The 24108-nt window shown below is 37.6% G+C and overlaps 2 protein-coding genes across 3 annotated transcripts; both read left to right on the forward strand.

The window, feature by feature from the left end:
- The first annotated feature begins 312 nt into the window (after positions 1-312).
- Positions 313-15522, forward strand: hibadhb (3-hydroxyisobutyrate dehydrogenase b). Its single transcript, XM_057833231.1, has 8 exons — positions 313-417; positions 3184-3344; positions 3442-3551; positions 3638-3759; positions 12254-12387; positions 12502-12578; positions 12662-12818; positions 14775-15522. Exons 1-8 carry the CDS (start codon positions 348-350, stop codon positions 14931-14933), a joined length of 990 nt encoding a protein of 329 aa, XP_057689214.1. The 5' UTR covers positions 313-347; the 3' UTR covers positions 14934-15522.
- Positions 15523-19233: 3711 nt separating this feature from the next.
- hoxa13b (homeobox A13b) lies at positions 19234-22116 on the forward strand. 2 transcript variants are annotated; one of them, XM_057834521.1, is made up of 2 exons: positions 19234-19900; positions 21810-22116. In XM_057834521.1, exons 1-2 carry the CDS (start codon positions 19249-19251, stop codon positions 22049-22051), a joined length of 894 nt encoding a protein of 297 aa, XP_057690504.1. In that variant the 5' UTR covers positions 19234-19248; the 3' UTR covers positions 22052-22116. The 2 variants fall into 2 exon arrangements, with proteins under 2 accessions (XP_057690504.1, XP_057690505.1); XM_057834522.1 differs by having other exon boundaries at positions 19249-19900; positions 21813-22116.
- The last annotated feature ends 1992 nt before the right edge of the window (positions 22117-24108 follow it).

Here is a 24108-nt window from a genome sequence, read left to right on the forward strand (position 1 = left end):
CTAATATAACCATTTCCGATGTGCTTCAACTGATAAAACGTCAAGTATAAAACTTGGTAAATACATTTCCAAAACTATATTTACTAAAAATAAAAAGTAAAACAAATATTTTAAAAAATTTATTAATTAAATTAGATACATTTAAAAAAATAATAATAATAAAAAAAAAAATACGCAAAATGTGCTGGATTTTAACCAAACCATGGCAGAAAGTCGTCCACCCACCGCTGCAGCCCATTGGCTGAAATCCAGGGGCGTCCTGGGTCCGTACGTTATTTGATTGGCCGAGAAGTCCGTCATTTAACTATGTAATTACGTCACGCAACCTGGGTTAAGAGGAGACAAGTATGGCGGCCGTGTTGCGAGGGACCCAGTACCTAGTGGGAAGGCGGTGCAGGAATGTTCAATATGCGATTGGTAAGGATATCGAACAGACTGACAGGCGCTGCTCTTACTTTCTTTGCGTTTTAACGCTCTTTGCATCCATAATACCCACGTAGGTCTGCTTGATACTGTCAGAAGTTTGATACATTTTTGACACTGTTAAGCTAGTTCAGGGTGCTTCTCTGATTTCCACGTTTTTAGTACTTTTTACCTGTGTCGGCTTCACTGCGTTTGCCGACTAATGTTAGTTTATAAAACTTATTGATATGAATATGCCAAACGTGTTTGCATTATAAATTTGCAATGTAAAAAACGGTCCATATTTTTCTCTTGTTTGAGTCTAGTCCTTTTTTAAGGGATAATTGTGTAACTCTACTTAACATGTCATTGGACGGAACCTTTCTGAAGGCCAGGCTGTTTAAGTGGGAAAACATGAAAATTTTAATCTAGTAAAAGCTTTTGTCTGTCCACTTGCTCTTTCTGTAAATTTATGTAATGTTTTTGTTGTAATAAAATCAATGATAAGGGTACATGAAAAGTGAAGTCATTTTTCTTGTGTACTCTATGGTAGTGGGTGCAAATTTGGTTGATTTACTAATTTCGGGGTAAAAGTGTCTGGAAAAACTGCCGGCACTAGCAAACTTACCCATAATTGATGGCACTGTCAATAAGGCAATCGATTCAACTTCATTTGTACACTTTTTTTTTTAAAGCTGTTTGGCACATCCCAGCTGATGTGCAATTGACTACATGAAAAACACAAGTCCAAAGAGAACCTACAGGACTTTACAAAAACGAACTGTGCTGCCATGCTGTTTGACAGCTCATTTTGATTTTTAAAGTGTGTAGGGAGGGTGGGTTATTATAAATTTGACACACTGCAGTGAAACGTGTTTTTGTGGGACGATACTTATTTGGACCACCCTGAGCAGCTGCAACTGAAATCAAATATTTTCTATACCTATCACTGAGACTTTCATATCTCTGGAAATATTTTGGAGAACTTTTCCTTGAAGAATTGTTTGAATTCAACCACCACGCTGGAGGATTTTCTAGAGTGAATGGCCTTTCTAAGGTCATCCCACAGCATTTGATTGGATCCACTTTGACATGGCCTCTCCAAAAACTTTATTTTATTTATTTAAAGTCATTCAGAAGTTAACTTCCTGCTGTGTTTTGAATTGATGACATGCTGCAGAAGAGCTTTAGAAAAGAAATGGATACCCAAACATTGTCATTCAGGCCTCTTTTTTTTTTTTTTTTTTTTTTTTTTTTTTTTTTGATAAAGACAAAAATTTATGGTTCCATCAATCACAGAATAGAGTAGAGTAGAGTAGAGTAGAGAAAACTTCTGCTTCCATGTTTGATTGTTGGTGTGATTACAGTGTCTGACAAATGTAACAACCCATCCAAAAAGATTTTTTTTTTCTTCAGTCCATAGAATATCACTCCATCCCTGGAAGAAGAAAAAATGTATATGACGGAAAACACTCAGGAGACTTGAAGTTCCGCTCTGAGACCCACGATTTGGACAAATTTCGAAATTGTCCAATATGCACATATAATACATCATTGGAAATCTTAAAATCTCAAATTTCTGGGGGAGGAAAAATTTTGGACAGGAGGGCATTTTGAAAATAAATAAATAAATAAAACAGCAAAACCCTAACTGGAGGTGAGAGCACGCGAGAGCAGAATTACAGACTGCATGACTTTAACGAGATATTATCGCGTACTTACCTCTTTTCGATCCAAAAACTCCATATCGCATGTACCACCGAGTGTCAAGACATAGCTGTGAATGGCCACAGCCGAATTTTTGGGAGATTTTATGGGTGAAACATGGTAATATATCAAGGGTCACGATGCAGAAATCGCAGACATCAAGGAGTGGTCGTGATTTTCTTTTTCATAAATATATCCTTTTAAACATTTTTTTTCTATTTTTCTTTGTTTGGATCGATTATTTATCATGTAACACATCGCAGAAAATGCGACGGTAACAAAAAAAATACAATTAAGCGATAGTTATGTGGTAGATGTCCGTGACTTTAAAACAGACATCATTTTTTTCATTGTGACGTCATTTGTTTAAAAGTTTAAAATATGCGAGTGAATAATTTTTATAAGTTTTTTTTTTTTTTTTTTTTAACGGAATATTAGACATCAATTAATGATTGTAAGCTAAAAATGACAGACATTTCGAATAATAAATACAATTACTTACCTTCTTTTTATGGCTAGGTTCAAACAAAAGCGGTTTCACGACCTCTGTAAATGGGGTTTTTCAGGGTAAAACGGACAAATTAAAAATAGTTCAGGGGCTTAATGCGCCATGTATCTGCTATGGCAGCATATAGACATATTGTTCTATGAAACACAACAGTTGTTTTGGCTTAAAATACAGCAGTTACTTTTAAAGAGGAGTGCAAGAGCAGAAACTGCTTTTCTGTCTTGTTTGTGTTTTCCGTCATATGTATTGTGTTCCAGAAGTTGAACTGCAGTAAATTACTGCACAGAGGGGAATAGTTTAGTAAGGCAAAAACATTAAAGCTTGTTTAGGTTTCAAGGGAAATAAAGCAAATTTGTTTTGTACAAATACTATGTCATTGTCACTGCTTTTTCTATATCATTATCAAAGAGGGAAATACAAAAGTCAAAATCAAGATTATTGAAATTTTAATGCCATCACGTTTTCTCATGAGCGTATTGTATTTTAAAATTAATTGGAATACTAAATGAAATTTTAAAAAATATCATTTTCTTGGGACCCCTGGTGATAACATCATTGTGTTTTAGCCTCCCAGAGGTCCATGGCCTCCAAGACACAGGTGGGCTTTATTGGCCTTGGAAATATGGGAAACCCAATGGCCAAGAATTTGCTGAAAAACGGATACCCAGTAATTGCCACAGATGTCTTCCCAGAGTCCTGTAAGGAAATTCAGGAACTGGGTGCCCAGGTGGGATATTAAAGATGTTAAAACATCTTGGAAAAAACAACACTGCTTCCACTTGTTAATTTTCTTCAACTGTCGTGTATTTTGGGTGTTTTTTCAGATTGTTGACAATCCTGCAGATGTAGCAGACAAGGCTGACCGCATTATCACCATGCTTCCCTCCAATCCCAATGTTATTGATGCCTATACTGGAGCTAATGGAATTCTCAAGTATGGCTTTCTTTTTCACCTTGTTTTCACTAAAATCTTGCATAGCAATTATATTTTAAATACACCCGCCCCTTTGTTCACAATAGGAAAGTGAAGAAGGGTTCATTGCTGATTGATTCCAGTACAATTGATCCGGCTGTTTCCAAAGAGATGGCGGCAGCTGCTGAGAAGATGGGAGCAGTTTTTATGGATGCACCTGTGTCAGGAGGTGAATTTTATAAGCAGTACTTTTAATTGTAATATAGGCAGAGTGCACGATTTTGTGTGCAAACTTTTTCCCTCACGTGCCTTATGGAAATTTTGGAGGATGTGGTTGGTGTGCTGCTGTTGTGCTGAATAAGGTGGGTGATCTAAAATTGCAGCCTTTAGCAAGATGGCTAATGCGTTTACAGTACAAGACCTAGCATTCTATCAGGTAAGTTCTGTTCCGTTTTACACAACAAATCTCATCCTTTTTAAGGAGTATATGCCACAGGGATGGCGGGGTTTGCGGTGACAAATTTTAAGGGGTGCGACTATTTCCAGCTCACTATATTGGCTTGATTTGTATCTGTCAACAGGACCAGAAAAATTAATACATCAGCAGACAAATGTACACTTACGGTCAGCATTGCTGTGTACCTGCTTTTTGCAGGTGGAGTGCAGCATTTGGTGGGTAAAGAAACACAAGTTATTTAAATTACATTGTGCTAGTTGTTTTTTTTTTTTTTTTGCAGTATCAACCTAATACATATACACAATAGGAGGTCTAACAGCTTATGAGAATGGACAGGGGTAAAGACATCGTTGTAGCTGTATAGCCAATGCATGACGAGTAGGCGGGACAATCTAAAATACTCGCTTGGCTAGTTGGTTCAGGCATTTAAAAATTTCTGACAACTGCTATTTTGCCTACTTCCTGGAAACATTGGCTTTTGATTGCGTTTTTCTCAATTATTACACCATAAAAAGATTCTTTCCACTGGGATGCACATGATCAAAACCTTTTCTTACGCTTTAACAGTTTTATGTATTGAATACCTTTGTCATTGCATGTAAAATACAACATAATTTGAGTGCTACACCAGTAAATTGCTTAAGCCATACATTCATCAAACCCATGTATAAAACGTATAATAAATTAGATAATTAAATGACTAAACTCTAATCGGAAAAGGAAGGATTGAGGTAAAAGCAGAAGAAACATCGAGGCCAATAGCTATTATGGTTATCATGGTTGCCAATTGAGCGAGGTCATTGTGCTACATCTAGATGTTAAGGCTGAAAGGTTCATTCAATGGTCGGCTTATAGGCTATATCTGTAGAGGTTGCTTGAACTCTGACTTTGTGGAGTTTGCTCTCTTCCTATCTACCGGTACTTGAAGCACTCAGATCAAATCGTTAAACTCCGGAGTCCGTATTTGAAACTGAACTTTAACACGATTACAATTCAAGACAGTGCCTTATAGAAAACCACAGACAAAAGCGATTATAAATAAGTTCACCTGAGTGCTTGGTGCAAGTACCCACTAGTAGGCAATGCATGCAAACATGAATGCATGCTAACTTGCCTTCCTAATTGTGAATATCATTCGACGCATACTGCCTTTGTCCAGTAATTTGAAGGAATTTGTTTGAACGATTCGATTCAAGTCCTTCAGAGAAAAGGCAGGTAAAGCGAGCGATTATTAAAAAAAAAAAAAAAGTAGACACTGCCATTTCTCTCAAGATGGAGAGCGAGGCGGAAGTTGTTCAGTGTGACAAGGAAATGTGGCCGAATATTAATGGCATCTACAGTAGTCCATTTTACAGTCGTTTTCTTCTTTGTGCTACTTGTGGTTCACCTTACAATGGTATCCTTATTTTAGAATATCTCTAATATTAATGGCATTGTAGTAGCTACAGTGGTATGAAAAACATCTGAACCTTTTGGAATTTCTCAAATTTCTGCATAAAATCATCAAATGTGATCTGATCTTTGTCAAAATCGCACAGATGAAAAAACGGTGTCTGCTTTAACTAATACCACCCAAACATTGATAGGTTTTCATATTTTAATGAGGATAGTATGCAGAAGGGGGAAAATAAGTTGGTGAACCATCACATTTAATCTCCCCTGGACTTTGACTTGGCCACTCCAGAATGTGTATTTTTTCTTCTGAAACCATTCTGAAAATGATTTACTTCTATGTTTTGGATCATTGTCTTGTTGCAGCATCCATCCTCTTTTACAGTAAAAATTGTTCTCAGCACTTTTATACTAAATTTCTTCAGATCAGTAAGAAGTAAGCACATAGATATTATGCACTAAAATGCATGTTTATATGATGGCAATTTAATTTTTGCTCATTTGCAAAAAAAAAAAAAAAAAAAAAAAAAAACGAAACAAAAAATACAGTTGTTGGGTTGTTTTTTTTCCCAGAGCATAAAATGTATTGAATAAGATCGAAAATCATACCGAACCGTGACTTAACTGTATCGTTGCATCCCTATGGAGCACCATTGCAGATGCTACAAGGGGGGAAGTTTTCATTTGCCTAAGTGCTTTAGTTATTAACTGCAATTGTATTTCTTTTTTCTTGAAAAACACATTTTATTTATTCTGTGTTTCTCTGCCGTGTTAATATTGTTGTCTTTTACTTAAGGGGCATGGTCTATTGTTTTTAGTTGTGATTTCTTATCGCGTTTAAATGGGTGCACTTGATCTATTAAACAGGCCTATGACTGTGGTCAAGCCAGTGTCCTCTCTAAAAGCAGAGTTCAAGCTAGGCGCTTGCGCTAATGCGCAGCTCCATTGCTGACGTCCTCCCTACCTCTCTTGCTCTTTACTGATGTTATTGCTGCATGAATTCCAATTTGGGAGACTTGACATTTCAGACCACAGCCAGATCTTTGGAAAAATGGGACCCAGATCAGACTTTAACCACATACGAAAGTGACCTAGATCGGATTTGAAATGGTCCACTTCTATGCAACTTGTCCCATTCAGACAGTCAAGTTAGTGCCTCAATTGAATCGAAAAAACACGAAAAATTTAGATTTGCCCATTAAGACCTGCGGTATAAACCTAGCTCTGACTGCAAGCCCATATACATGTATGCATGTAGAAAGGTTTTTAATGTCACATTTTTAGATGTGACAACAATTGTCAATTTTGGGGTTTTAGCAAGAAGCATGAAGTCAATACACAGGATTTAATTTGACCCAACAAAATGATGTGACGAGCTGGATTTGGCCACGGGCCTAGAGTTTGACACCAGCGATCTACAGTGGACAGTACATTTCCTTATAATTTAAGAGTTTAGTTTATGCATTGTCATAAACTATACTAGTCCTTCTAAAAAAAAAAACAGCATATTGTGATAAAGTTCATTATTTTCTGTAATGTACTGATAAACATTAGACGTTCATATATTTTAGATTCATTACAACTGAAGTAGTTCAAGCCTTTTATGGTTCTAATATTGATGATTATGGCAAAAAAGTCAAGAAAAAACAAAAAATCCCCATCTCAAAAAATTAGCATATTTTATCTGACCAATACAAAAAAGTGTTTTTAATACAAAAAAAAGTCAACCTTCAATTAATTATATCAGCCATGCACTCAATACTTGGTTGGGAATCCTTTTGCAGAAATGACTGCTTCAATGCGGCGTGGCATGGAGGCAATCAGCCTGTGGCTCTGCTGAGGTGTTATGGAGGCCCAGGATGCTTCGATAGCGGCCTTAAAGAGCATACGACAGGAGAAAAAAAGTCTTAAATAGCATTATTATGTGAATTAGAATCATATTTTGAGACGATTCGACTATATACAACAATTTAGCAAAGCGTAGATGACGAGAAATTAGTCTTTTAATCTGCCGGTTAGCCACGCCTACCATTATAGGGCTCAAGCGTCCCCAACAGGTGGATAACGTCAGCGGGTGACTGGGCTCATCGGTTTTACTATACAGCCCATTGAGGGGGAATTATTCAGAACGAGGAAAACGCGACGAAGAGAGCCGCAAAATGTCATTGTTTCTTCTTTTGAAACTCCAAAAAGGCGCACACGCCTCTCCCTCATACAGCAAGATTTTTCTGCAGCCGTTTGGCTGGCGTGATGCGAAAAATAAACGTGTTAATCCGAAAAATCAGCTGAATCCTTAGTCCTCATACACAGCAGTACGTTGTATAGTGAAGAGTACGCCTTCACCCGTACACGTCACAGCGCCCTCCTCCTCAATGCAAGACCGAAGCCGGAAGTCACTCATTTTCATGGCGCGGGATTAAAAAAACTAAATAAATATAGCGATCGCTTCCACACACATCCAAGCGATCCATATCATTCAGGAGCATAAAATACCGCGTGTATTATGAAATAAACATGCTTTTTCGTGTCACATGCACTTTAAGCTCATCCACAGTGTTGGGTCTGGTGTCTCTCAACTTCCTCTTCACAATATCCCACAGATTTTCTATGGGGTTCAGGTCAGGAGAGTTGGCAGGCCAATTGAGCACAGTAATGCCATGGTCAGTAAACCATTTACCAGTGGTTTTGGCACTGTGAGCAGGTGCCAGGTCGTGCTGAAAAATGAAATCTTCATCTCCATAAAGCTTTTCAGCAGATGGACGCATGAAGTACTCCAAAATCTCCTGATAGCTAGCTGCATTGACCCTGCCCTTGATAAAACCCAGTAGACAAACACTAGCAGCTGAAATGGCACCCTAGACCATCACTGACTGTGGGTACTTGACACTGGACTTCAGGCATTTTGGCATTTCCTTCTTCCAAGTCTTCCTCTAAACTCTGGCACCTTGATTTCCGAATGACATGCAAAATTTGCTTTCATCTGAATAAAGTACTTTGGACCACTGAACAACAGTCCAGTGCTGCTTCTTTGCAGCACAGGTCAGGCACTTCTGCCGCTGTTTTAAGTTCAAAAGTGGCTTGACCTGGGGAATGCGGCACCTCTTGCCCATTTCCAGCACACACCTGTGCATGGTGGCTCTGGATGTTTCTACTCCAGACTCGGTCCACTGTTTCTGCAGGTCCCCCAAGGTCTGGAAAAGGCCCTTTTCCACAATCTTTCTCAGGGTGCGGTCACCTCTTCTGGTTGTGCAGCGTTTCCTGCCACACTTTTTCCTTCCCACTGAGGTGCCTTGATACAGCACTCTGGGAACAGCCTATTCGCTCAGAAATTTCTTTCTGTGTCTTAGCCTCTTGCTTGAGGGTGTCAGTGATGGCCTTCTGGACAGCAGTCAGGTCGGCAGTCTTGCCCATGATTCAGTTTTGAGTATTGAACAAGGCTGGGAGTTTTTAAAAGCCTCAGGAATCTTTTGCAGGGGTTTTGAGTTAATTCCTTGATTCAGATGATTAAGTTAGTAGCTTCTTTAGAGTACCTTTTCATGTTATGCTATTTTTTTGAGAAAGGGATTTTTGGTTTTTCTTGACTTTTTTGCCAAAATCATCAAGATTAAAACAATAAAAGGCTTGAACTACTTCAGTTTTGTGTAATCAATCAATAATATATGAAAGTCTAATGTTTATCAGTACATTACAGAAAATAATGAACTTTTTCACAATATGCTAATTTTTTGAGAAGGACCCGTATGTGAACCATGAAGACAACAGGCCTACATATTATACAACAGTCAGCTAAGAAGTTCTTGTCAAGACAATTTGAACATTGTCGTCATACTGTTTGGTCACTTGGAGTCATTAGTTTCTACAATGCAATCTTAAATTCATATTGTTCATATCATATATTCCTAAGACTCTTTTGACTTACATTCATAGCTTCGGATACTACCTTCTTAATTTGTTTGATTTCATTTGTTCGTTGATATTTGTACTCCGTCATGGTGATATGACGTTTAGATCAGTTTCTACACAAACATTTTGTTTGAACTATACCTACACAATAGCTCATCCATCCATCTTCTCCCGCTCATCTGAATTCAGGTTGTGAGGCAGCAACTCTTGCAGATAGGCCCAGACTTTATTTTCCCCATCCACTTTTACAGCTCTTCCAGGGGGATCTTTAGGCGTTCCCAGGCCATCCAAGTGACATAGTCGTCCTAATATGTCCTGGGTCAACCCTGAAATCTCCCCCCAGGAAAGCTCGCTTCTCTTGACTTGAAAGTTGCTTTATCACAGGGGCTCACAGCCTGGCAAACAGTGCACGTGAATTAAATTCTTCGCTGGCGGCAGGAGTCTGAAAATGTGTCCATGTCTACGTCTGATTTCCATCACCATGCTAAGATCATAAGAAGCAAACTTTGTGTGTGCAACAATCAAAAGACGTACAGTGGTGTGGTAATTACTGTTTAATTTTGTATGGTTAAATCATAAATGTTAAAAGCACACATGGAGTTGGGAACCTAATTGAGTCAGCATGTGTCTTGCTGGTTCTTCATGTGAAAAAATGTCAGAACCAGATGAGAGAACTGCCTTCTGATTTGTCTTATTCACTAACACTAGTGTTTGCCAACAACTTCAGAATAATGGAAACTGTGCATTTGAGTTGTAGAGAATAGTTTATGGGAAATAATTGTGGAGAATAAATCAAGAATTAGAGACAGTTTCACCTAAACACTTCAAACTTAATAATAGTTGCTTTCATGAACTGCAAATACAGTATATCCGTTTCATTGCATCAAACCACCTTTTTCAAATCACATTTTTCTTTTGCAATCTTTTTTTAAAAGCGAGAGTTTAATTGGTTTACTTCACTTCTTCACCCAAATTGTACAGCGCTGAATTGCTCTCAAGACCAATGATCTGGAAGACCTTAGGGGATCTTGGCTTCTTTCCATTAGGTGTCCTGTAAACCTGATGACTGATTTCAACATTTCCTGGTACTCGTGTGGCTTGCTTTAACCCTATATGTACCTACTACATTTTAACTACTGTATTGAATTTACTGGTAGTTAAGGGTCTGCTTTTCTTTTTCAGATTTGATTGGTATTTTTTGTTTTGTTTTGCTTTTGTTTGTTTGTTTTTTTTTTTGTGTTTGTTTGTTTTTTTTTCCTTACTTTAACTAGTTTCTTCCCCTATAAACCATGTTGAAATGCGAAGTAGTCATACAACCTTACATTTACAAATACTTGTATGGATAGTATTTACTTCTGATATGTAGTCGCCATTTATAATATAATAGTCTGTTTACTTTACATGTAGGTTTAATAAAGGTTCATTTTGTTCAATGTCTGACCAATGACCATAGACTTCATAATGTATTGATGGGGTGCAGGGCCGATGAATAGGGCGCCTGCATTGTTGGCAAGGCCATCAAAGCTGACAGAGTGGAATAACAAAGAGCTTATTTAGTTGAAAATTCTTGTGAATAAATGCTTAAAACCCTGAATTCTTTATAAATATGGACATGAAACCGTTTCAATGCTTGGCTAAAAGCAACAAAAACGTGCAGTTAGCATTTATTTTACGTAAATATGTCGAAGTACAATGCTAGTCTGTTAGTGAATGTAGCTAGCGGCCGCCTTATGTAAACAGCTTTTCCGGTGAAAATTCTTGTGAATCAATGCTTAAATCCCCAAATTCTTTATAGATATGGATGTAAAACAGTCTCGATTCTTGATCAAAAGCAAAAAAAACATGCAGTTCTGTTAGTGAATATAGCTAGCGGGCGCCTTATGTAAACATAGCTAAACCGGTGAAACTTTTTGTGAATAAATGCTTAATTCCCCAAATCCTTCATGGACATGGATGTAAAATAGTCTCAATTTATGGTTAAAAGCAAAAAAAAAACATGCAGTTAGCATTTCTATTACGTAAATAAGTAGAATTACAATGCTAGTCTGTTAGTGAATGTAGCTAGCAGCAGCCTTATGTAAACACAGCTTTTTCAGTGAAAATTGTTGTGAATAAATGCTTTAATGCCCGAATTCTTTATAGACATGGACGTAAAACGGTCTCGATTCTTGGTAGAAAGCAACAAAAAAAAAGTGCAGGTAGCATTTATTTTACGTAAATATATCGAATCACAATGCTAGTCTGTTAGTGAATGTAAAAAGCGGCCACCTTATGTAAACTGAGCTTTTCCGATGAAAATTCTTGTGCATAAATGCTTAAATCCTCGAATTCTTCATCGATATGGACGTAAAACAGTCTTTATTCTTGGTGAAATGCCCCCCCAAAAAAACGTGCCATTAGCATTTATTTTACGTAAATATTGTGAACTATGATGACAATGCTGTAGCGACTTATTCCTCCCGTTTATTTTTTTCACATTTCAAAATATTTGCATGGTACAAAAAATATTAATTTAATTACATTGAATCCTCATTAAATCACTCCTGAGATAATCCTTCCTGTTTGTATGCGGTACAGCTTTCGTACTTTTTCAACAAAAATCTGGCGTTAGATCGCTGCGTACGTGTCTTTGTAAATAGCTCCTCTTGATGTGAGCAGCCCCCCTACTTGAATGCGAGGCGCAGTGCATGACCGATCCGACCCGTCAATACCATAATGAAGTCTATGGTCTGACATTAAAACAAATTCATTGTTAGACTATAGCAAATAACGTATCGTCTCTTTCTGTTCTGGTTCTACGGCACTCCACAGGCAAAATTTGTCAGGGAGTGAGACAAATATGAACTCACATGGCCATTTTATGAACACATTGATCTGGTTTATCTTCGCTCCATTTCATCTATCTTTCAACCTCTTGGAACTATTTGAAACTTGCAACAAACCGTGACAGTGCCACAATTTCCATTGTTAGGTGTGGGTGCCGCCAATTTAGGAAAGCTGACTTTTATGGTGGGAGGAGCTGAGGAAGAATTTACTGCTGCCAAAGAGCTACTTAGCTGCATGGGAGCCAATGTGGTGTACTGTGGTCAGGTTGGAACTGGACAGGTATGAACGAAAAAAAAAATCATGATTTCAAAATGGCTTTTTTGTATGGAAAAAAAGAACATATCTGAAAGTTGTTCAAGTTAATAAGCATAGTATTTCATTTGCTGGATTCAGGCTGCCAAAATCTGCAACAACATGCTCCTTGCTATTGGAATGATCGGTACGGCAGAAACAATGAATTTGGGAATCAGGTAACAGCATTTCACTGTTGTTATGACACGAATTTGTCCTCAAATTTAATGTACTGACACTCTTAAGCATTCCTAATTCCCAGGCTTGGTCTTGATCCAAAACTCTTGGCAAAGATCTTAAACATGAGTTCAGGACGTTGCTGGTCGAGTGACACCTACAATCCTGTGCCTGGAGTGATGGAGGGAGTCCCGTCTGCAAATAACTACCAGGGAGGCTTTGGCACCCAACTCATGGCAAAGGTTCGTCTGCTTCCTTTACAATTGTCACATGAAGGCTTGCAGCTGCTATCCAATAATGCATCCAACAGCAGAAGGTTGAATCCTGCATTTTTAAATTAACATCCTTTTTAAGGCACATTTTTGCTCAATGAAAACTGTAAACCATCTTGGGTCTAAAGCTTAAACAAGACCTTTCTATTAACTGTATGCGTAATATTTTTAAATGCACTATCAAGATGAGTAGCCAATGTAATATTTCTACAATTGAAACTTTTGATTTTCATTGTGCATTGTGATGGTTGTTTGCCTAGCCTTAATATACTGTGGTATGGAAAAGTATCTGAACCTTTTGGAATTTCTCAAATTTCTGCATAAAATCACCATCAAATGTGATCTGATCTATGTCAAAATCACACAGGTGAAAAAACAGTGCATAAACTAAAACCACCCAAACATTTATAGGTTTTCATATTTTAATGAGGATCGTATGCAAACAATGACAGAAAGGGGCGGGGGATAAGTGAACCATCACATTTAATATTTTGTGGCCCCCCTTTTGGCAGCAATAACTTCAACCAGATGCTTCCTGTAGCTGCAGATCAGCCTGGCATCAATCTTGGCCTATTCTTCTCTACAAAACTGCTGTAGTTCAGTCAGATTCCTGGGATGTCTGGCATGAATCGCCGTCTTTAGGTCATGCCACAGCATCTCAATGGGTTTCAAGTCTGGACTTTGACTTGGCCACTCCAGAACTTGTATTTTGTTCTTCTGAAACCATTCTGAAGTTGATTTACTTCTGTGTTTTGGATCATTGTCTTGTTGCAGCATCCATCCTCTCTTTAGCTTCAACTGTTTGACAGACGGCCTCAGATTTTCCTGCAAAAGATCCTGATAAACTTTTGAAATCTTTCTTCCATTAATGATTGCAAGTTGTCCAGGCTCTGAGGAAGCAAAACAGCCCCAAATCATGATGCTCCCTCCACCATGCTTCACAGTGGGGATGAGGCGTTGATGTTGGTGAGCTGTTCCATTTTTCCTCCACACATGACGTTGTGTGTTACTCCCAAACAATTCTACTTTGGCTTCATCAGTCCACAAAATATTTTGCCAAAACTTGGAGTGTTCAAGGGCCTTTTTACGTACATTAAAGGAGCAACAATTTTTTTTTGGACAGCAGTGGCTTCCTTCGAAGAGTCCTCCCATGAACACCATCCTTGGCCATAGTTTTACATATAATTGATGTGTGCAGATATTTGACTGTGCAGTGATTTCTGTAAATCTTTAGCAGACACTCTACCTCTGAGTATTCTGCGCTGAACTCCTGGCGTCATCTTTGGTGGACAGCCACTCCCTGGGAGAGAAGGAACTGTGCCAAACTCTCTCCATTTGTAGACAACTTCTCTGAGTGTCGATTGAAGAACTTCGACTTTAGAGATGGTTTTGTTTCCTTTCCCAGCTTCATACAAATCAACAACCCTTGATCGCAGCTATTCAGACAGCTCTTTTGACCGAGCCATAATACACATGAGACAATGCTTCTCGTCAAGACATTTTTTACCAGGTGTGTGATTTATAGTGGGCAGGGCAGCTTCAAACCACTCATCAGTGATTGGGCACACACCTGACTTAAAATGTTTGGTAAAAATTGGTTTCAATTGCTCTTGAAGTCTCCTTAGGCAGATGGTTCACTTACTTATTTTTCCCCCTTCTATCATTGTTTGCGATTTCATTAAAATATGAAAACCTATAAATGTTTGGGGGGCTTTAGGTAAAGCAGACGCTGTTTTAACTTCTGTTTGATTTTGACAAAGATCAGATCACATTTGATGATGATTTTATGCAGAGATGTGAGAAATTCCAAAAGGTTCAGATACTTTTTCATACCACTGTACCTTATGCCTTAATATACAGTACCAACGATTCCCCCCCCCCGCCCCCCCCCCCCAAAAAAAAATCCAAAATTATTGTCTTTTTCAGGATCTTGGTCTGGCCCAGAACACAGCTACCAACACAAAGACTCCTGTTCCACTCGGTTCTTTAGCGCATCAGATCTACCGGATGATGTGCGCCCGTGGTTACGCCAGTAAAGATTTCTCCTCTGTGTTCCAGTTCTTGCGCGAGGAGGAGGGACAGTAATATGTGCCTCCTCTTCTCCGTCCCACGCAAGCCTTACCGTCACTGGCCTGTTGCCACTGCACTGTAGGGGGCATCTTCAGCGGCCTGATAAGGACTTCTCCGAAGTTGTCAGTGGCAGAGCCACATGAGCTCCCAAAACAACCTTATGACTAAACAATGCAACACTCCTTTCTCAATTGGAGGCCATACTGTCAGACATGGAGAGGAATAAAATGTTTAAGGCTGTCCCAATAGAGCGCTTACTTCACAATATGTGTCAGCTGGGGTTTTTAGTTACAAGAATGAGACTGTATTTCTCGTTTATAATCATTTTGTTACTTTTCAATGGCAATGTCATTTCAACGGTGTGTGATAATATCTTGCAAAGAAATAAAAACAAATCCTTTTCTTATACTTTAATTGAAACCTGAATTCTAAATTACAGTAATATATATTTGCCATCATAATACTGTTTACATCAGCATTGTTTAATTCAAAGATGTTCAATGCACATTTTACCTTCTGGTGAAACGGTTTTATTAGCAATGAAATGTCTAAATAAAAGATCAATACCATGCGTCTGTGCCACATACGTTTTCTGCCACTAATAAATGCAATGGATCCTAGTTTGACTCGCAAAGTAGTAACAAAACATCCAAAAAGCTTTTCATATGGAATGGGCTTTTTTTTAATAACCCTACAAGCAAATAAAATGGGAAAAATAATACCAATAATTCCCATGGATAAAAAATGCATACTATTGACTTGTTTTTGTCTGACCTTTTTTAGAAACATTTGAGATGTGAACCATTAGTCATTTTATCCTTACTTTGGTGCGGCATGTTTCTGATCTGCTCCTCCAAAGAGAGCCACTGAAGGGCCAAGGTGCCACAGGTCATGCGATCACAAGACAACCCCATAAAAAGTCCATTAAGCACTGTAGGCTGAGAGCTGTGTTGTCAACTGCTTGATAGGTACTGCAAACACAGCAGTACTTTGCTCTCAGGCCTGCATGCACGCTGTCACGCCAACTCTCACCCGTTTAAACTCAAAATGGCTACTTCTTTGCATGCAGCAGATGTGCCACCATCTTGTGCATATTTTGTTCCTGTTAAGTTGATATCACACATTTCTATAAAGGGAAACATTCATTCTAAATCCACCACTTATTGTAAAAAGAAGATATAGGCTGTATGTAGTTCAAATCAACATAAGATTATCATATTGACTGTAATCTTGAGCCATTTAATATGTATACAGTCCTGTGCGAAAGTCTTGGGCGAAGGCGTAGGTTTGCATAGGGACGGTAGAGACATAACATTACCAATTTTTCAGGGCGTTCAAATTGTCTCCACCAACTTTTAAGCAACATTATTTGCATTATATAATGACTTCAGGTACAGTATATACGTACGATAATTTAGATTTTCTTCCCATATGCTGCAAGGATAGAATTGACCCTACCATTATTAAGTGAATCATTTTCATTATATTCAGACTCAAATGTACTCTTTTCACTTGTTGAATGTGCCAGTCTATTTTTTTTCCTCAAACGCACGTTTAATTGGTTGATGACTTGACACAACACACACACGCGCACTCACAGCCACGACAGAAACACAACCACCTCCTCCACCCCGTTCAAATCGTAGGGATATTAGAAGTTTTTCAGCCACCAAGAGCCACTGTAGGTAATGTAAAAAGACGTCAATAATGTGGAGGTTGTGTACACACCACTAATTTTGCTACTAAAAATCCAACCTGCATCAGCTAACCTGCAAAACTTGAGTATAGGAAGCTACTTTGAGAGTAGTGTCTTCCTGTATGTGTTTCTACTGTTAACGTTAAACTGTGAGAAATATAGTGAATCGAGGTTTACCCCTTCTCCGCAATTTTTATTTTATTTATGTGGTCTTAAAGCAGCCCAAAAGATCTTTTTATTTTTTGTTGACTTGGCTGTCTTGTGGACAAAAGCAGTAGTGTTTTACCTGAAGGAAACCTTCATTTATTCATGTATTTATTTATTGTTCCCACCTAAGAGTTTTTTTTTTTTTTTTTTTTTTTTTTAGTTATATTGAATTTCTTTATTTAGACAATGTTGAGTAGTCTTAAGACAAATCTTTTTGTTTTTAGCATTCCTGGATAGTTAAATTATTATCAAGTTGGTATTTATTGTTAATATAATTTATTTTCAAATATTGCAATTTAAATTTGCTAATAAAATCCAGACATTTATTCTGGAAGTTTTCAAAATGTTTCTTTAGTAGTTTTTCAAAACAAAGGTTGGAATCGAACGGTGTATCACCAATACACGTGAAATATAAGTCAATACAGATGTTTTGGGGCATTGATCATTTAGCCTATCAATTAATCATGTTCATATTGTTAAGAAATGTAGCCCTGACCCCCGTTCACCCAATCTGTTTGGTCTTATTAATGTTGCATCCCCAGCAAAAAGTGTACATGCAGGTTATGCTGTTATACCGTCCCTATATGTTAAGACCAAACCTACGCCCATGGTCTTGGGCCCATGCTCACTTCACGTTACACACATAATGTAAAAAATGTTCATTCATTCATTCATTTTCTGAGCCGCTTATCCCTTTGAAGTGATAGTGCTTGCTACAATGTTGTTTTGTTTTGTTTTTGTTTTTTTTTGTGGGGGTGGGGTCAGGATTCGGATGTGGTTGCAGATATACTGTAATGGTATAGGGCAGTGTGCTTGTGTATCTTCATATACAGTAAGTAGTGAATTGTGCTGCACCCATTTTAATGTGGAGGTGCTCCCCTCAAATCGGATAACTGTTAGGCCATCTGCGCACTTATATTTGACTTTACACAATTGCTCAATAAGAGCAACAATCACATTTTGTAATAAATTAGAATTATCGAATATTTTCTACCCTCAACATATCTTTTTAATAGATTATTAATGATGTTTACCATGTGTAACCAACATTTTCAATCAGATCTTCTTGATTAATAATACTGCTCCAAAGGCCAGAACATTAGCACGTAAAGTAGTGGGCTGTAGATCATTTTTGTTGTTGCTTGTCATATTTCATACATATATTATTAATATTTACTTTCTTCAATTTGGTGCAGTTAATATAGGAAAAAAGTTAACATATGAAAAGAGAAAAAAAATCCTGCGTATTAACTTTTTTTTAAAGGTGTCAAAACTATGCTTATGAGAGTGATACGTTTTTTGAATCTACCATATATGGCTCTACTTTTTAATTGAATGTTTCAATTTTCGCAGTAAAGGTATTGCCAAGTTATGTCAGGTTTGATGTGTTTTATTTATCTCTTAAATGTTTACGCATGTTTTAGCAACATTAAATCGGAGGTTATAACATTTCCCTGCACATGCCTATATACGAACTTGGCCCATAAAAATTTACAACCTCCAAAAGGTGAGGAAAATTCTATTAAAGATATTCGAAAGGGACTCAGATTTAGTTTAACGTGTACTACTTCATAAACCACTAAGCAAATAGAATTTTACAGAAATGCTTTGCTTAAAAGTGTTTTCCCGTCAAAATTACATTGCTTTTATTCATTTTTTTAAAAAATTCCCTGAGCTAATCCCGTGTTTGCTGTTGACAATTTCATTTGTGTTTGTTTCTTTTGATTTTGTCTTGTTTGTAGGTGAAGCAAATGCTGATTGATGGGCAGCTTTGTTTCTGTTTTGAGCTTCTTCTCTTTACTCTTCCGTTTAATTGTGTTTACAGCTCTTTTGTCTTTCAACTTGACCTTGGACTCCAGCCGCGCCCAGCTGCTTTTAGACTCCTTGCAGCCAAATGTTGGTATATCTTGGTCTTTTTTATTATTTGCATTTAGTATAGGCATGAAATACCTCGTTTTAACCAAAAGAGGAATATCGATATGAATGTTCCATTCAATTGATAAATAAGTGGACTTCATTTGTCAAATCTGGGGTTCCCTATAAAGGGGCTAAAAAGCTGCACCTTGGACTCATTAAGTGTTTCATGAATGCTTTGAAGACTTAGGACAGGAATATATGCAACCGTGCATCAATATTTCAAGTCTAAAATTGTTAGACATGCCAAAGCAGTTTTCTAATCCAAATTCAAAAGAATAAAGAAAGGAAATAGTGCATTTACGTGAGCATGTTGGGCTAATGTGGCTTGATTATCTCCTGTACAGACCTTTATCATCTCCTTTGCATATCACGTGTCTGGCTCGGACCAATAACCTCGCGATGGTTCCGTGCGGGTATGGTTCCCCTGCCAAAGAGTCCCTGTCTGGGTGCATTCGGTCGAGGGGGGTTTGAGGAAAAAGAGCCGCACGCGTGCATGTGTTGAGACATGCTATGACCGCGTCATTGCTGCTGCACTCGCACTGGGCCGAACCGCTGATGTTCGTCTACGACAGCAGCGCGGAGGAGCGCGGCAAGAACATGCAGGACGCGCCGTTCCCGGGGGGGAACTTTGCGCCCAACCAGTGCAGGAATCTGCTGGCGCATCCCGCCTCGTTGGCTCCGAGCAGCAACGCCTACGCCAGCAACGAGGTGCCCGTGTCCGGTTTAGGGGAGCCGGGCAAGCAGTGCAGCCCGTGTTCGGCCACGCAGAGCTCACCCAACGCCTCTCTCCCTTACGGATACTTTGGCAGCGGCTACTACCCGTGCAGGCCGGTGTCCCACGGTGGCGTCAAGGCCTGCGCGCAGCCCTCCTCTTACAGCGACAAGTACGTGGACTCATCGGTCCCCACTGAGGAATTCTCCAACCGAGCCAAGGAGTTCGCATTTTATCAAGGCTACACTCCAACTCCATACCAGGCGAGCTACTTGGACGTACCCGTGGTCCCCGCACTTAGTGCGCCTCCCGAGCCCAGACACGAGCCCCTGTTACCAATGGAGCCCTACCAGCCGTGGTCCATCTCCACCAACGGTTGGAGTGCAAGCCAAGTGTACTGCACCAAGGAGCAGCCCCAGGCCAATCCCATGTGGAAGGCCTCATTGCAAGGTGAATTGATTTTTCACAACATAAAACATATATTTTCATTGTTTTCTTATATATATATATATATATATATATATATATATATATATATATATATATATATATATATATATTTATATATTTATATATTTATATATATATATTGTATATTTCAGATGTATGTAATACGTCGTATTTCTTCAGGTTTTCCACTTCGTAAAAATCGACAGATATCGATGCAATGCTCTACACTTTTGCTCCTTAAAAAAAATAAATCTATATATTTTTTTCCCTTTTCACGCAGAGTTCAAGTGTACTATCTGAAATGTTTTCTTTTGATGCACGAAAATTGAGGATAAGCTCATTGCAGCGGTGACATGTTTATTTTTTTTTGTGTATCTTATTAGGACATACATTGTGGTCTATACGTGCATGCCTGCATGCATTATTTCCTATGTACAATATAGTACAAGCGTCAGGAAATTAATTCACTATAGGAAAGTATTGATTCTTCCCCCGTTCAAATGGGATATAGTTTTTCTTTTACTTGTATATTTATAAAATATTTACCATTTTACCCCAGTATTGTTATTGAGTATGACAGCAAAATAAAGTATCGTACCAATATTGAAATAAATCTTCCTTTCCCCCATTAAACTGCATGTAAGAATCAATTTTCTTGATTTTGACCAAAGTATTGTTTAAAAGTGCATGTGTGTGTGAGGACGTTTGCTAAAATGTCAACTACACACACACAGACAAAATGCCTGATGTGCCAAAATATAAAACTTATATATATATATACATAATACGCAGAATTTCAGTCGTGCTGGAATAATCGTCATCTTCATGTAAGTAAAGGAAAAATTATTAAAATATCTTTTGCTGACCCAATAAAATATATGTCTATTATACATATATATATATATATATATATATATATATATATATTTGTATAATTTTAGTACTTAATATTGCACAAAAAATGAGTTTCCTAATCTTGAACTCAATAAAATGCCACATCTTGAATAACTTGCTGGATATTCAAACATATTTTACTGGTATCTATTTCATTATGTATATGTATGTATGTATGTATGTATGTATGTATGTATGTATGTATGTATGTATGTATGTATGTATGTATGTATGTATGTATGTATGTATGTATGTATATATATAAATAAAATTTTAAAATATATATATATATATTATACAGTAGTAACATTTGTTTGAATATTAATTTTAAAAAATAAAATCTGCTACCGTATATGTATCATATACGATATACTTTCACTAATCAAATGTTCCTCAGTATTTTTTTCCCAGCACGTCATTATCCCTTTATTGCCAAATGTATCACATTTAATACACCTAAAATGTCATGATTTTGAGAGTAATTCAGAATTTTGACATTTCTTTTGGAAAAAAAAAAAAAAAAAAAAAGATTGATGCAAGTCAACACATGCATCTGCAGGTTCCATGAGAAAAGAAAACAAACAAACAAACAAAAAAAAATACAAAAAACAGGATTTAGCTACGGTTATAGATATTAGAGCGTTTATTACACATATTCATTTTGACAGTTCTTTGTACAAATTTGGAGGAAAAAAAAGGTTTCATTATGATCTTATTTTTAAAATTTTGGCATTCTCAGATAATTGCTTCATATTGCAGCTCTTGAAGGGTTAAGTATCACATTACTCTTTTATTGCTTTAATGATTTTCCCCCTAATGCATTTACTCATATAGTTCTTCCACATAACACACCATTTTAATTATTTTATTCCTCTTCGCAATTAAACTCCGTTAGTCTGTTATTCCGTCGTGTACAATAATCCACGAGGAAACGTAAATGTGCATAATTTGTGCTCGTTAAGTCACGTTCATCTGTTTTCTTGAATTCACACATCATCTTGTATCCCCCAAACAGCAGACAACGCATGTGGAGGGGACAGCCAAATCCGCCGTGGCAGGAAGAAGCGTGTTCCCTACACCAAGGTGCAGCTGAAAGAACTGGAGAGGGAGTACGCCACAAATAAGTTCATCACCAAGGACAAGCGGAGGAGAATATCGGCGCACACCAACCTGACAGAGAGACAAGTCACCATCTGGTTTCAGAACCGACGCGTAAAGGAGAAGAAAATCGTCAACAAATTCAAGAGCTCTTGTTAGCTCCTCGTCTATTTTGCTTTTGGAGGAAAATGGACACAGTGGTGCCTTATCACAAATAAACTCTGCTATAATTTATTACCTTCACTTTTGTCGCCAGAGTGCCTCCTTTCACGTTTTTCCTTCCTCGCGTTTTAATTGGAAGCAGTCCACGCGGCGCGTTGACAGAAAGTCGGAACTGTTTGCCACAAACTGCTTCCCAACCACTTCTACCATAAGACCCAAAGCATATTCGTCTTAATTAGACGTCTTTATTAATTTTCAAACTTCGATTTAGAATAACCAAACAAGCTGTTGGAGTGTGGCAATATGTTGAGTCAAATTCGTCATAAAAAATGTTGATTTACAAAGTAGCAACATGCCTTCATGGCTCGATTACAAAAAAAGTTCCATCTAAAACAAAGTCTCAATTTAAAAACAAATTTAAAAAAATCAAACAAATATCAGTTCAACTGATTTTTGTGTTGTTTGTAAATTGCATTGCGTATACGTGGCACTGGACACCTCCTTTGAATTGCTCGTATGCCCTCTTAAAATTCTAAATATTAATTCCAGACACTGACATTTTCAGTCAACTGTATAAGAAACATAGTGTTTATTATCGAGGTGGTCATCACTGTGTAATTCTCTTGATTGTAAATATGACTTTGAAAAGTAAAGAAGGAAAAAAGAAAAGTATTGAATATGGACGTATTTAAATTTGTAAATATTTTTGAGACATAGCCAAACGACAATGTCAATAAATGTTTCAGAGCTGCTTTAAAAGCGTGTCTTATTGAATGCTATTGAATTTGAGGCTATATTTGGTGTTTGTAGCCATCTAGTGCACATGATTTGTAAGTGCACCCACTGTTTTCTTTGGACTGTAATAAAGTGGCCTTAAGAAAACCTTATACTGTACAGTGTTCCCTCGTTTTACGCTGTTAATGGGAACCTGCCGCGATGAGTGAAAAACCGCGAAGTAGCGCCCCCCTCATATATATATATATATGTATATATTAGGGCTGTCAAACGATTAAAATTTTAATCGAGTTAATTACAGCTTAAAAATTAATTAATCGTAATTAATCGCAATTAATCGCAATTCAAACCATCTATAAAATATGCCATATTTTTCTGTAAATTATTGTTGGAATGGAAAGATAAGATAGATATATACATTCAACATACGGTACATAAAGACTGTATTTGTTTATTATAACAATAAATCAACAAGATGGCATTAACATTATTAACATTCTGATAAAGTGATCCATGGATAGAAAGACTTGTAGTTCTTAAAAGATGAATATTAGTACAAGTTATAGAAATGTTATATTAAAACGCCTCTTAATGTTTTCGTTTTAATAAAATTTGTAAAATTTTCAATCAAAAAATAAACTAGTAGCCCTATTCTGTCCTCAATGTGTGTGAGTACACAAATTGACAGATAGCGAACATAAGTTCCAAAAAGAAATCAGACGGTGTGGCAAAGTTGCATGGGCTTTACTGAAGTCATCTCTTTTTGACAGGAGCACGTTTCTTGTATTTTTGTAAAACTGAAAATAACAAGGCAATGTGTCAATAACTTGCATAAATCACAAAATAACATAAAATGTACACACACGTGTCCATTTGAGCAGTAGCACTAGCCAATTAGCTCACAAGCGTCTAACAAGTAACTGCATTTCACCATATATGTGAACAAATTCAAATACACATCATCAATAACTATCTAATGCTCGTGAATATAAACAAAGGAGGAATATAACTCACAAGCGATGCATGTATTAGACACAAACAGTGTGATGGGGCTATGAGAACTGCCACTGAATACTGGATGCGGACGTTAGCTGGTCTGAATAGCACTGTCTATTAGTGTGAGTTCGCGTCGACATATAATCACGTCAGAAAAGCGCGCCGAAACCCAAATAATCAGCTGCACTGAATCGCCAGCAGAGGGCGACATTACGCCACATAACATATGCAAGTCACACCCAAGCGCCAGCAGAGGGCGGAAAAACTCCATAAAACACAATTAACAAGTTGGCCTTTCACTGTACTGACATTTAAATCTGTCT

The sequence above is a fragment of the Corythoichthys intestinalis genome, chromosome 4, assembly GCF_030265065.1.
Source record: "Corythoichthys intestinalis isolate RoL2023-P3 chromosome 4, ASM3026506v1, whole genome shotgun sequence".
Taxonomy (NCBI): domain Eukaryota; kingdom Metazoa; phylum Chordata; class Actinopteri; order Syngnathiformes; family Syngnathidae; genus Corythoichthys; species Corythoichthys intestinalis.

Coding starts and splice junctions, on each gene's coding strand:
- hibadhb (XM_057833231.1), top strand. CDS start 348: ATGGCGGCCGTGTTGCGAGGGACCCAGTACCTAGTGGGAAGGCGGTGC. Junction 3,345..3,441: donor TTCAGGAACTGGGTGCCCAG/GTGGGATATTAA, acceptor GTGTTTTTTCAG/ATTGTTGACAATCCTGCAGA. Junction 12,579..12,661: donor ACAATGAATTTGGGAATCAG/GTAACAGCATTT, acceptor CCTAATTCCCAG/GCTTGGTCTTGATCCAAAAC.
- hoxa13b (XM_057834521.1), top strand. CDS start 19,249: ATGACCGCGTCATTGCTGCTGCACTCGCACTGGGCCGAACCGCTGATG. Junction 19,901..21,809: donor GTGGAAGGCCTCATTGCAAG/GTGAATTGATTT, acceptor TCCCCCAAACAG/CAGACAACGCATGTGGAGGG.